This window comes from Propithecus coquereli, unplaced genomic scaffold (assembly GCF_000956105.1).
Source record: "Propithecus coquereli isolate 6110/MARCELLA unplaced genomic scaffold, Pcoq_1.0 Scaffold478, whole genome shotgun sequence".
Taxonomy (NCBI): Eukaryota; Metazoa; Chordata; class Mammalia; order Primates; family Indriidae; genus Propithecus; species Propithecus coquereli.
Genome location: NW_012150596.1, coordinates 996910 through 1011547, shown reverse-complemented (window position 1 = coordinate 1011547; position 14638 = coordinate 996910). Strand labels below are relative to the sequence as shown.

Here is a 14638-nt window from a genome sequence, read left to right as displayed (position 1 = left end):
TATATATATAGTATGTATATAGCATTTATATTCCTCATAGTGTTGGCAAACTGTAAATTGTTTCTGGGTTTGAATTTTCAGTTTGTCACCATGAAATTCAGTTTTATCTCTTTCTCTAATCCTTTTAGGAATAAAAATTAATTTATTTTTTCACAGTGATCTACTATTGGTCCCTAAACAAAGTACAGCAGTGCCTGTGTTTCATTATAAGATCAAGGTGATTCGCTGTGGCATAAAGAATTTAATTTTCTCTTTTTCTATTACTCCTGGAGTCTTGTTCTTGATTTTTGTTATTTTCAGGATATTACCTTGTTGGAAACTGAGCATATGTTAGAAAAATACAATTGCTTTGTAATGAAAGCCCTCTTTTTTCAAAGATAGACAGAGTGGGGAAGGTCTCGAACAGGGAAACCAACCAGCACATCTGAAGCTACTGGGTGCTCTCCTGGCTCTGGCCGATGTGATTTGGCTACTTGCCTTCCCATACCCTTTACAGGGAGGGAGAAATAAACCCCTTCTGGCATTTTGTTTTGCTGCCCTGGCAAAATAAAAAGTGGACCTTTCTCATAAAACTTTTGTGGGGTCAATGCTAGACATTTAGGGTAGCGGATCTTTCTGTCTGTCAGGAATAGATCTGGTCGTGGGACTCATGGTGAGGAATAGAGACTCAGTGGGAATCCAAGAGCCAGAAGCCACATCTTACTTTGATCTTGTCTTAGGTCTGTTTCATAAGAATTCCTATTCCATTATGTTCTGCTTTGGTTCTGTAGGGGCAGTGCCAAGATCTGAGAAAGAGAAAACAGCTGGAGTTGCAGATACTTTCTGAACCTATTCAGGCATGGGAAGGGGAGGATATTAAAACCTTGGGAAATGTGATTTTTATGTCACAAGTAATGTTGCAGTATGGAACATGTGAGGTAAGGTGTTTCAAATCTCAACATCATTTCTTCTGTCTTTCATATGCTTCTTCCTTATCAAGGTCAAATGCTAGAACATTCAAATCACAAACTGAGTATCTATTCTTTGCCCAACACTCTGCTAGGTGCTGTGGGAGATAGGAAGAAAGAACAAGCAATGATCCCTACTTTCAAAGAACTTATTAAAAACAGATTAAAACACATGGTGCAACTAGAAAACAAACCAAATAGTGTCTGATTTTGCGATCTCAACAGTAGAGTCCATAGAAATTCAGAGAAGGGAGAGATCAAGAAGACCTTATGGAACTAGGACTTGAGGCGGGGAGGCATGAAAAGGAGGGCATCCCATAAGTTAGAGGTCATTCTTTGCTCAGGAGATAATAGAAACGTGCAGGACAGTAAGGAAACCAAGGAGCGAAAAAAGCATGCTGGGTATAGTGATAGAAAAGGTTGATTGAGTCAGGTAGAGTCAGGCTATGCAAGACCTTGGAAGTCAGGCAGGAGTAGTTCAGATTGATGCTACAGGCAGGAGGAAACAAGGAAAGAGTCTGGAGTAGTAGAAGGGGTGTTTGACACTATCTGACAACCATACATGGCAGATAAACTGGAGGGGATGGGACTAGAAACAGAAAGGCCAGCAGGGATGGAAAGTGAGGTGGAGGGAATGGAGCAGAAGGGGAAAATCCGAGATACCTTTAGAAGGGAAAGTCAACAGAAGTTGTGGCTCATGGGCTAGAGGAGATGATACATGTAACTTCAGACCTGTTAACTTTCAAGTGACTGTAGATATCCAAGTGGAGATGTCCTGTGGGCAGCTGTTAAAGTACTATGGAAATGTGGGTGAGAGATCACAGTTAAAGGCAGAGATTTAGATGTCCCTGACACATGTGCCTTCCTAGGAAGTAAATATTCAGAGAGAAGCACAAAGGGCTGAAGATGGATTATTTCTTTTAGGAAGGGGTCAGGGTAAGGGAGAAAGGTTGATTATGTCACCTGGTGTGATTTATAGGGTGTTAGAATTGTCTTCCCTCTCCCAACACATCTTCCTATGCTCCCTGACATATCTCTGGCAGAGATTCATGACTTTGGGTTAATAAGCAATCTCATTTAAAATGCAGATACCCCAGGGAAGGTTAATGCAGCGAGTCTAACGATCAGTCATTCATTCCTTTGGGATAAACCTCTTGGGTGATGGGAGGAAGAGTCAGTGCCAGAAAATAAAAAGACAAAGAGGATGGTAGAGAACTGGGGAGTGTGGTGTCATGGAAATTCCAGGAGGAACATTTGAAAGTGGTCAGCGCGCTGAGTGCCGCAGAAGGTTTAGAGGGCAAGGGATGTGAGGACCAAGAGGAAGCCATTGGATTTTGCTAGAAGGCAGTTATTGATGACTTTGAGAGAACAGTTGGGGGTGCAGTTAGGGAGGGATCAATGGCAAGAAAATGAAGACAGCAAGTATTTTGGCAATAAAATGTCAAGAAGTGGGATATTATGTATAAGGAGCCCCATGGGACAAGCAAAAGCCTCTTAAGACAGGAGATGTGTGTATGTTAAAAGCAGAAGAGGAAAAGCTAGTAAAGGAGGAGAGGCTGCTGGGAAAAGGAGGAGAGGAGATGTCTGTAGAAGTAAACCAAGCAAGAGGAAGGTGTGAGAGATTCAGAGCACTTGTTAGAATAGTTAGCCTCGAAGGGTTGCTCTTCTCAAATGGGAGGAAGGAGACGGAGACAGGTATAAGGATAACTGTAGCTGAGATGGTTGGGCCTGTAGGCCACATGTAATTTTTGCATATCCGTCTAAGGGGCTGAGAGCAGCCTTCATATGAAAAGGCTTCTTTTCTTTTGTGCCATTAAAAAATATACTTTTCTATTTTACATGAGCCCAATAATTATCTTGTTCTTAATAATTAAAAATAGTGTTATGAATAAGACTTTAACATACCTGTTAGAGCATAATAAATTTCCTGTCACCTGAAAATGCTTTCATTTTGCCATTTTTTCAAAGTAAAATACATTTTCATTTTGTGAACCTAGAGACTTATTTTGTGCCCTGGTCTAGCACATTTCACTGGCTGTGTAAACTGTGTGACTTCTTAGGCTTCCATACTTGGGAGAAAAGCATGGCTATTTGTATTTAATTGTTATATATAGGAAGGAGAGAGATAAACTGTGAATGTATATGTTCAAGTAGAATTCAACTAGTTTTGTGTTATTAAGTTGGATATCAGTTTTTAAAAATCACTGTTAATGTCTCAGTTGATTATATGAGATCTGTGTTATAAAGCAGTGATTCTAGAAATTCTTAACAAACAAATGTTCAATCTCTATTCTCCATTTAATATTGTTCATTCTCCCTCAGGAAAAACAGGAGCGGTACCTTATGTTATTTTCAAATATCTTGATAGTGTTATCTGCAAGTCCTCGAATGAGTGGCTTTATCTATCAGGTTAGTAAATTTCATATAAAACAAATAATAGGACCCACAATGAAAACAGGTTTCCATCCAGATGCAATATCTCCACTATGGCATTAAAAGCTCAAACAAGAAGAGGCAGAATGTTCTGACCCTTCATTGTAATTAAACAGCTTATGAGAGCAGATGTTCCTTAGAACAAAGACCTTTGTATCAGTATAATGAGTTTATCTCGAGTATCCACTGCTCTGGTTATGAACTGGGTTTTGGATGTATAAATGGAAATCTCAGTCTACAAAATAAATTAGCAGCAGCATTTTACAGGCTCATATTATTATTGCTGGGAAAATATGAAGCTGGGATCTCCTCCTATGATTGTCTTGTTACAGTCACATCACATTGTTCAGGTTTCTAAGATGTAAGTTATTAAATTCTTCAGAAATTAAACTTCCCTCAGTCTGCTCCGAAGATATAAAGTATCATAAGCTGCTATTACTGTTATATCTTGACCTGCCAATTACTCATTTTCATAAAATTTGAGCCTTTACTTTATTTACTGATTCTCATGAAAATGTGTTAGAAAAGTATATTGTTTTATAAATCCCAATTTTATGGTTTAGGGTGTTTTAGCCGAATACAACCCACATTTTCCCCTTGCTTTCTTGTCTGATTAAAATTTAGAGCAGGGACACATTATCTATTGACAGACTGGAGAAATACGTCTAGCCATAATTCAGCAGTGATTGCTGAGAGGGTCGGAAAATCTAAGTGAAATAAGTAGAGACACGTATAACCATAGAATTAATGGGAATGTTCTTTTTCCGATAGGGAAAAATACCAATAGGAGGAATGGTGGTGACTAGATTAGATGAAATTGAAGGGAATGACTGCACATTTGAAATCACAGGTAGGTAATTTTCACTTTTTATATAGCTACTTCAAATCCTTTTTGGAATGAAGTGGAGTTTAAATAAATAAATGCTATTATTTTCTGTTATATAGTTCATGAGTAAGTTTTACATGGCCATGACAAAGTCTATTCCATTTCCTGGGATAATTAGGGTACAGTGATAGAACGGAGAAATCTTCTGGCCATTCAAAAGCCTCGGTTTTGCCATTAGCTTCAATCTTCTGTTGCATAAGAGCTGCTTTTGAGAGCTGAGGAACAACGAAATGGACTGATGTAAATGTCATTTTCTCCCCGTCTGTCCCCTGGTGGCAGAGGAGCCAAAGATGTGGACTTTTATTAGCAATCTTATCGTCAGCCTGTGAATTAGCAAGATTTGGTTGTGTTTCTAAAAAGCGCCGAAAAGCCGTGAAACTTTCCTCGCAAATTGAGCAAAATGCCAGGCCTCAGTGATGCCCCCTGACATTTTGGCTTGTTAGCCCTTTTGCCAGGCCTATTTGATTTACATGTAACGGCTGTACTGTTTGAGCTGACAGGACACAATGGGTGAGACTGAGATCATGGCCCCAGGCCTTATCTGCTTCTTTCCTAATAAAAAGCCTAAGGTTTGATGTTTGTCCCAAGATTGTAGCCAGTCTTAGTTGGATCTCGTTCCTAATATCAAAGTTCAATATTCTCATTTTAGACTATGAACTACTAGATGGACTACGTGCTTAAATTTTCAGTTTGCAAGTTCATGTATAGTGAAGTTTTACACTATTTCTAAGATTCTGTAAACAGTTGAAATCAAGGATGGTTTTCTAAATCAGACCTGAATATTCCTTTACTTTACCATCACAGCTTATCTGTTCCTGAATAATGTTGTTTCAACAGGGTTATCCCATAGGTGTGAAAACCCCCCAAAATTAGACCCCAAGTCGTAGTTGTGTGAAGTATACTTATGAATGAAACAAGCTCAAGGTTTTCCTGGCTTTTTGTCTTCAAATGCTCATAATTTGTGACGTAGGCAACACAACAGAGAGAACTGTGGTCCATTGCAACAACAACCAGGACTTCCAGGAATGGTTGGAACAGCTGAACAGACTGATCAGAGGACCTGCTTCTAGCAGTTCATTATCCAAAACATCATCATCATCATGTAGTGCTCATTCTGTAAGTAGTGCATTTGTTCTGTCCAGGGATTATTGAGTCTTTTGTCAAATCCTGCCTGCTGAAGACTTACAAGAAGTAGTGAGCATGACCTTAGTTTTTGAGTAGTCTATACTCGTAGATTTTAAAGTACATTTAAGCCTCACTAATTCTGATTTCTCTTTGTGAGGTCCGTCCAGATTAATAAAAAGTTTTACTTAGAGGTGTGCAGTTTTGTTTGACAGTATTCCTATACTCCAACTAACGGCTAGCAAAGTATTTCTAACCAAAAATCCTGCTAAGATGTCTTAGTGATAAATAAGATTTATTTTAATGAGCAACCATTATTCTCATATTAACAATGTGCTAAGTCAAAATGAATAATTTGCCTCTCTGAGTACTTAAACATCTCCATGCCATCTCATTCATGCTCTCATATTTGCTCAGTAAACTACTTCAAAGACAAACCTTTAGCATTGTCTTCTTCTGAGTTATCACAAACTTAGAATTCATGGAATTTGAATTGAAGAGATTTTACTGTACTTGCTGAGTGAGATGGAAGATTCTGTGTTGTTTGTTAACACTCAAACCTGTGATGCCAAAATTCCAGTTTTGAGCACTGTGTGTTGTGGGGGAAGAACGTGGGCTTTGGCATCAGATCTGGGTGCAAATCTTGGCTTTGCCAATTACTAGTTAGTTCCTTCACTTTGCTGAGTCTCTGTGTTAGTTGTTCTGATCAAATAACCTAGTTAAGTACCTAATGGAGTGCCAAACACATCACTGAACTCAAATGGTGACTTTTATTCTACTTTCCTCCCTTATAGAGGAAAAAATAAATCAGACTTTAATGAAATTCCAGAAAAGAAAGAGAGGACAGGATCATGGGATGTTGAGTCAATTTTGTGCTGTGCCTTAGAGACCCCATAATCTTGACCAGAAAGTGCCAGTTCTCAAACTGGAGACTTTTCTTTTTCCATCTTTCCCTTTCTGTGGCTGACTTTGCTGATCCAATGAAGCTATTGTTGTTCTCTCACTGTGTGGCACGAGGTCGGGTTCAGATGGCAGATTGCCAACATCTCATCAGACATTTTCCCAGTCTTTTAGCTCTACTGGACAGCCCCGAGGACCCTTGGAGCCTCCTCAAATTATAAAACCGTGGAGTTTAAGTTGTCTACGACCTGCACCTCCACTTAGACCATCAGCAGCACTAGGTTATAAAGAGGTAATTTTGCTATGTATGGTATAAAATGCTTCTGACAAGTTAATTTTGTACCTTATTGCAAGTAGTTCTGTGGGAATGTGCTAGAATTTATGATAGGTGATATAGGTCAGTCAATCTGGAATTGCTAGACTCAGAGTAGTTTTTTTGTTTCTTAATTTTCCATTTCCCTGTTATCTATCACAAATATTGATTGACTATACACAGGGTCTATGTGCACTGTGTGAGTTTCCCCAGTCTCTTCCCGAAGCACCTCTGGTTTACCTTGATGATTATTAGGATAATTCTTTAAATTAGTAAATGATGTACACACATCTCAAACAAAAGCCACTTCACTGTAGTTGAATTTTCAACCAAGCAGACCCAATTCTGCATTTTGGATCATTTTGATCTTTTAAGCCGTATCAGTAAAGTGTTGTGGGGCCAAGCCATGAGTTTGAACTATGAAAGTGATATTTGCTGCAATTGGAAAGGGAAAAGAATTTAATGAAAAGAATGTCTTTTAAAAAGAGGCTTCTCAGAGACAACCTTAAAAGGCCATTTGATATTTGGGTAGTGTGGGGATTTCAAGGTTTTTGTTTTCCTCTCGAAGTTGAAGTTAGGAAATGTCAGTCACTAGCTTCTGTAACTGTGTGGAGCGTTACTTTTCCATCCAAACAGTGGCTTTATCTCTAACCTGTTTCAATCATTTCAGATTTCAGAAAAGATGCTCATTTATCAGTAACTGTTCTTTAAATAGGCTTTGTTGAGTGAGGACGAAGTTTGTGACGGTTATGAGATGAGTCTTAGAATTGCGCTGCAAAGGCGGCATATATTTCTACATCAAATGTGTGTTTTGATGAGTGATGCAGACTTAGCTCAATTTTGAGTGTGTTTTGATTTAAACCACCATGCTTCTGTTTCGATTAATTGTTGCCACCAGCTCTTAGTGCAGTAAAAAATAGAACAATATTTGGACACTGGAGGATTTTTTGATCCTTTCACCACATCATAGGAGAAATAACTTTTGAGTTGAATGTTTATGATGTAACTCTATTTAGAATTTGGCCAGGAAAAGTCCCACAGATTTGCTTTGGAAATTGATCTGCAATTCTTGCAATCATACAATTTTCTTCTTTGATTACCTAAACCAGGAGTGCTACTTCATAGTTACCTAGGTCCCCTTTTTAATGATGGATATTTTGTAATTGTCAGTTACTAAATTCAAATTAAGGTGAGCTCTGAAGGGTAAAGTTGACTTAATCATTCACATAACTAATCTATTAAAACTAAGGCATGATCACTTTGTTTCTTCTGGGGAAGAGAGTTATTAATATATTCTTACTATATAGTATTTATTTCAGTTATTTTCAGCATTTGTTATCCTGCACAGAACTGTATTCCTTGGGCTTTTGCATGATGATATTGCATCTGAAACTAATGTGGGAAATGTGATGATATTCTCGCTGTGTAATTTATGATAACACTAACATTTCAAATGTTGTTTTAGAATTATTGATAAATGGATTTGGTCATTATAACCATCGACCTCTCACGCTCATCTTCTCTTTCTTTACATATTCATTTTAGAGGATGTCTTATATCTTAAAGGTAAGGGTAGAACAATATCTTTGGCTTACAGTTACATCATAATGCTGTGCCTGTAACCTTTGATGAATGAAGCTTTCCTTTATGCTTGTTTTGTCCCTTGTTATAATTGGTGGCTAAAATATGAAGATGCAATTCTGACATGTAAGTATTTTCTTCAAAAAGCAGGCTCGTGTGAAAAACATATGAAAATATCATCTTATAATGCCTTAAAATGCTCATTTTCCTGTTTTTTAAATGCTACTTTTTCCTGTTATTTATGTCACATGAATTTTTCATATCTGTCTGTTTTAGAGTCTGAGTGAATGACTGTGTCTAAGTGAAAGAAATTAAGTTCTTTGTTTTATAGATTTTTAGGGTACTAATTATTATCCATGCTTCATGTATATACATTGAATGGAAGATTGGGATAAGATGATCAAGAGGGTTTTTTTCCTAAGTCTAAGATCCTAATCTATTTACTTTGATATTGATCATGAGCACTTTCCCCGACCTACTAGTTATTCACAAGGCAAAAGCAAATTCAATAATTTCCATCTCTTTTATCTACTAATTAAAAATACAGCCTTGTATTATGTATGGTTAAGCTTGGCTGTAGGTTTGTTACTCCTAACCCAAAATTATTTATCAGGAAATCTTCATTTGACTTCTCTCTGACTGCAGGAAAGTTACTTAGTTTCTGCGTTAATTTTCCCATCTGACAAATGAAAATTATATTCTTCTCTGTGGGACTGTTGCTAAGGAGAAATTATTTAAACAGTTTTGAAGCTCTTTGAAAAGTGATAAATACTATATTAGTAGTTACAATTGATATTTAATTTCCCTAAAACTGTGTCAGTGGAGAACATAAACCAAGTTAGAAATGCTGTTATTTTTCTAGGGTTGACATCTATTACTTTCTCTGCAGGGGATACCCTAAAGGCATTTGGCCCCCTGGAGAAGCTGCCAAGTCTTCAGTAGGCACACTCCATTCTTATTCTCACTCCTATGGAAATCAAGAGGATAATGTCATTGCCTCTGTTTTATTTAACCCTTTCCAGTTTATTGGAGCCATTTTTGATGTGTATAGCATTAAATTTTGATGTACTCCTAACTGAGATTGCCAAAATAAGAGAGAGGCATTCTATTTAATTTCATTTGCTCTTTTAAATTTGTTTTGGGGGAAGAATTTTAATTCACTAAGAAACTTCTATCCTTACAGGAGTCTAGTAAAAGCCCCAAAACGATGAAGAAGTTTCTTCATAAAAGAAAGACTGAGAGAAAACCATCCGAGGAGGAATATGTGATTAGGAAAAGTACGTGTTGTCTACATTCTGAAAGTTGTTTATGGATGAACTAACATGAGAATCTTTTTTTACCTGAGAATTTTTTTAAAAGCAGATGATTAGAACAATTTTTTCTTGGCATCGTCTGTTACATTTAAAAAAATGTATGGAAAAATTTGGTCACCTCTAAGACTTTTGAATAAGCTGCTTCCTGCTGCATGCACTTCATGTCATCTTAGGCATACATCATCTGTGCCATTTTTGAGAACATTTCACTCCAACTAGTTTAGAACCTGTAAAGGGACCCATTTGCTATGGGTACATGTTTTTCCCCTCCTACTTTCTGATGCCTGAGATATTTTCCTATATAGAGACAGACTAAATAGACATGAAAGCTGAAATCCTTCTGGAAATCTGATGCTCAGTGATGTTCTCAATTAGCCAAGGAATCGGACTGCTGACATCTAGAAACATGGCTTGATTCAGAGGCAGACTACAAGTTTGGTTAGCCAATCGATATGGACATATTTGACTATAAGGCTGTGAACAAGGCTCTTTGGGATACATGTGAAGGAGTAAGTGATGTGTCACAAAGAGGTGACAGAACTGTGTGTATCACTTGAAAATATAGTTAAGGCCGAAGGCAGTGGCTTACGCCTATAATCCCAGCACTTTGGGAAGCCAAAGTGGGAGGATTGCTTGAGCCCAGGAGTTCAAGACCAACCTGGGCAACATAGTGAGATTTCATCTCTACAAAAAATTTAAAAAAAGAAAAAAGAAAATATAGCTTAAATAAATCTTTGCTCGACTACAGCTTTGGCACGCTGCATCCCCCATCCCCCACCTAGGTGCGCACATCGGCATGTTAGCAGGGTGCTGACATCCAGTCATTTCAAAAGTGAATTGGGAGGGGGAGAAGGGAGGAGGAAGAATTAGTGACTCCGCTGACTGGATGGAAAAATGGGTGGGGTTAACAGGGGAAAGCTTCCTAGAGAAAGTGAGCCTTGAAATGTAAAGGAGGAGAAGGCTGTTGTGTATGAGAGCTGAAGCCCAGTGCTGTGATTTTGGCCTCCAAGAGACCACTGACAGAACCCCCCAAGTTACAGCTCTGGGCTTCAAGAGCAGGCCCCCCTCTGTGCTGCACTTGCTGGGGCTGACTCCAGAGCTCTGTGGGGATGCTGTCACGAGGGTTGGACAGCTCTTTCTCCTGCCTTTCAGAAACACTACTGGCCAGAGAAGCCAGTCCCTGGCAGTAGAATAGTGCACTGCATCATTTCGAGAGTCTAAGAGGCATATACCTATGAAAAGTCATTATCAATTAAATTTGACAGGTACAGCTGCTCTTGAAGAGGATGCTCAGATTCTTAAAGTGATCGAAGCCTACTGCACCAGTGCCAATTTTCAACAAGGCCATGGCTCAAGTAGGTGCCCCCAAACTGCTTTCTCGAATGAGTGATGTTTCTTCTTTACTGCTTACTGCCTCTTAGAAAAAACGAACAGCGGCCCAGATGGGTTGCAGGGTGTGGAAAGCAGGTGACTTGGTGCAGAGGAGCGGTGCAGGACTGCATCTTTCAGATAAGGTGGTTTTAGCTACCAAGCGGTTTGTTTACCCACTGTTGTTTTCACCCAGAAAGAGAGATGCAAGAGTAAAAATGTTGGAGGTGATAGAAATGAAAAAAATTTTTTAAAGTCATTCTCCTTTGAAGCACACAGATACCTTCACCAACACTAGTTAGGAATTAAAGAGCCCAGAGAGTTCCTGTGTCTGTGAACTGATGCTAATCTCTTCTTATAGGCAGATTTGGAAAGGAAGTCAAAATACTATCTTTGATCAGCTGCATATTTAAGCGAACAATGCTTCACCAAACTCAAGTTTCAAAGTTGCTCTGAAAATCTGGAAATGTAGCTGCTTAGCAGGGCTTGTTCAAAATGTATAAAATTTATCAGGAAGCTATTAGGTGAGGGTATTTCCCCAAACAACTTTCAGGTTACAAACTGAAATTGAGATAAAATTTTCTGATTCATCCTTGTGCTTTTTAAAAGCCAGGTCACATCAATTATGTCTTTTGTCTTCCATTAATTATAAACATTCAGGATACATTTTGTAAAGCTTTTGCATCTGCATAAGAAATGAATACTCCATAGCACTTCATTTTGGACAGCCACTGACCAGTCACTTGAGTGTGGCAGGGGATTTGTTAGGTTACTTTGATATATTCTTTCAAAGTAACACTTCTCTAAGGCCGACATGAGGAAAATGTTCGATGTGAAAGTTGACACGTTTGACCGTGAAGAGGGGACTGTCACACTTTCTGCTTCACAGACAAAACCTGGCTGTGGCTTTGGTCATGCCCCGCCCTGATAACAAGTTTCGAGGAGACAGGAGAGGAAAGTGAGAGTGGTTTTTATCGTGAAAACTTGGAAAGAGGGGGACAAGTAGACACCACAGGAAGCATCCCTCATACAAAATCCGATCTCGCCTCCTTGCCCACCACCTCTTTTCACGTAGACACAGTTGATGGATCTGCTCAGAAGTGCAGGAAGGTGTTCTAGCTTAAAGAGGCATGTCTTCACCCCTCCTCCCTAGCCTGCCTTTGTCATATGGAAAGTGTCTATCACCGTGCTTGGCACACGGCAGGCCTTTTAGCATCACAGTGACCTGCTACCCTCTCTCCCTCTCCAGCTAGAAGTCCTGTTTCCCTAGAACTGACTGCTCTTGGCTCGTGCTGTATTCATTCCGTGAATCAGTCACTCACTCTGCTGTCCACTTACAGCCGAGTCTGGCTATCCTGGGGGATTGGGTCCCAAATCTGAGGATGTGCAAGTCCCTGATACAAAATGGCGAAGTATTTGCATGTAACCTACGCACATCCTCCTGTATACTTTAAATCATCTCTGTGTTACTTATAACACCTAATACGATATAAATGCTATGTAAATGGTTGTTAGACTAAATTGGTTTTTTAATTTGTATTATTTTTTCTGGATATTTTCCATCCATGATTGACTGAATCCGTAGGTGCGGAGCCCTCGGATATGGAGGGCCGACTGTGTTAAGCACCTACAAAGTGCTAGGCCCTGCGGAAGGGAGAGAAACATCTGACGTCAGGATAGGCGAGGTGATTAAGTGAAGGCATGAATGTACACATCGCTGAAGGAACTTGGCCTAGAAGAGAGGAGGCCAGTGGCTCAGGGAGAGTGAAGATTAAGCACTTGAGCTCTGAGAGGAAAGATTCAGAGTGAGGGGGAGGTTGGAGGTGGAGGAGAGCTGTTTAGTTGAGGCCTCGTGTCTGTTTTGTCACCTCGTCTGCCCCAGAGCCTAGACACATTCTTAGCAGAGAGCAGTGAGGACACCTGCCTCTTTGCCAACCGCACTCTACCCTTGATCAAAGTGATCTTACTTGACCCTACTTTGTCCTGTAGGACTGTAAGGAGAACAACTGAGCATGAACGGTGCTTCTGAGGCCCTTTAAACATCTATTTCAGTACAGTGCTACTCTCCACCTGACTTTTACTACAATTACAGAGCACCATAGCATAGGATGTGGTGTGTCATTTCCTGGAGAGTTTCAGGGAAGGGCAATCACTGGTCAGCTCTCTGCTCTGGGGGAGGCAAAACAGGAATGAATGGGGGTCTTGGTTGAGGACAGATATTACAGGAGCCCTTTCATGTTATTTCTCTGAGTATGAAATGCTCACCCCTACCAACATATGCAAACAAGAAAATTGAATCAATATATTTGGCCATTTAAAATTTCTCATGTCGGGAAGATTTAGTCAGCAAATGTTGGGTGACTGCCCTCTGGGTGCAATGTAGCTATATGCTGTGAACAAAGGCCCTTCTATAACAATAGTGGAAGGGAGCTAACACCTATAAATGCTCTTCACTAGTAACTTCCCCCTCTCCTCACTCTTGCAACCCTTGTCTGTAGGTACTCGCAAAGATTCTGTCCCACAAGTCTTACTCCCTGAGGAAGAGAAACTCATCATTGAAGAAACCAGAAGCAATGGCCAGACCATCATGGAAGAAAAGTGAGTAGAGCAGGCTAAACCTTGCCTGGTTTGTCTGGGGGCTGGCAAGAAGGTCTGGCCAGGCAGCCCCTCCGCATCTAGGAATGTGACCCTCTTTGCTGAGCACATGCAGTTGGCAGCCTTGGGAGGGCAATTCCCCAACAAAGGAAGAGGGGAATGACAGGTAGAGGTGCCAGAGCCCTCCAGAGCAGCTCCTCCATACGCTAAGCTACTTCAGGGCACATGGGAATGAATATCAGTGCTCTGGATGGGTTTAGGAGGTACCAGAGAGATATCGCTTACATTTTTTGAGTCAGGATCTATACTTTCCCATAGCTGACCTCATTTAAAATCCTCCAGCAATCCGGTGAGATAAGCATTACTCTCACCACTTTTACACATAAGGAAACCGAGGTTCATGGAAATTATGTCTCTGGCTTACCTTTGCACAGTAGTGAGTGTGACCTAAGGGGGAAAAATCAGGTTAAGTACTTTATGGCTCATAAAATAAACACAAAGTAGCCAAATAATTCATTTGTTTAAACTTGAGTCATTTCTGAAGTCAAGCCTAAATTTGCTTAGGACAGCATATTTCAAGGTGCTTGTCAATGTCTTTTTGCATCTGGTGTATGAAGTGATATGACAAAAGAACTTGGACTTGAGAGAAGAACAGTCCTGGTTCAGCTCACAATTCTACTACTCATTAGCTGTGTGACCATAGAGAGGAGCAAGTTCCTTCACCTCTCTATGCCTCAGTTTCCTCATCTGTAAAATAAGGATGACAATAACAGTTTCAGAATAGTTGTGAGGTTAAATGGAATGATAAGTATAAAGGCTAGCTAGCACTCAACAAATAATGATAATTATACTAATTATTATTGTAGCTATATTAATCTTCACCAGGGAATGTGATATTATCCCCATTTTATATGTAATGAAATTAAGACCAAGAGAGGATCAGAAGGAAGGAAACTGGTTACCCAAGGTTCTAGGACTAGTGAGTGGCAAGATCAGAACTGAAACCTAGATCTCTAAAGTCTTGTCCAGGGAGAGAGCCAGAGAGGAAAAGCCTGTTCTACAACCCACCCGGGGCACTTCATCCTTTTTTTTTTTTTTTTTTTTTAGTAATATACGGGATCCTTCAGAAATGATGCCCCTGATTCTGTGTCATGTGGGGTCAAAGAGCTGAGAAGGGCAA

The 14638-nt window shown here is 39.7% G+C and overlaps 1 protein-coding gene across 1 annotated transcript in view; it reads left to right on the top strand.

Moving 5' to 3' along the window:
• Positions 1–14638, top strand: part of ARHGEF6 (Rac/Cdc42 guanine nucleotide exchange factor (GEF) 6) — a 109651-nt gene that overhangs the window by 90968 nt on the left and 4045 nt on the right. Inside the window, exons 12-20 of the mRNA XM_012655488.1 lie at positions 771–917; positions 3270–3356; positions 4152–4230; positions 5237–5382; positions 6455–6580; positions 8147–8167; positions 9366–9459; positions 10761–10850; positions 13362–13461. Of these exons, the coding sequence (XP_012510942.1) occupies positions 771–917; positions 3270–3356; positions 4152–4230; positions 5237–5382; positions 6455–6580; positions 8147–8167; positions 9366–9459; positions 10761–10850; positions 13362–13461 (890 nt within the window). The remainder of the gene's footprint in view (positions 1–770; positions 918–3269; positions 3357–4151; positions 4231–5236; positions 5383–6454; positions 6581–8146; positions 8168–9365; positions 9460–10760; positions 10851–13361; positions 13462–14638) is intronic.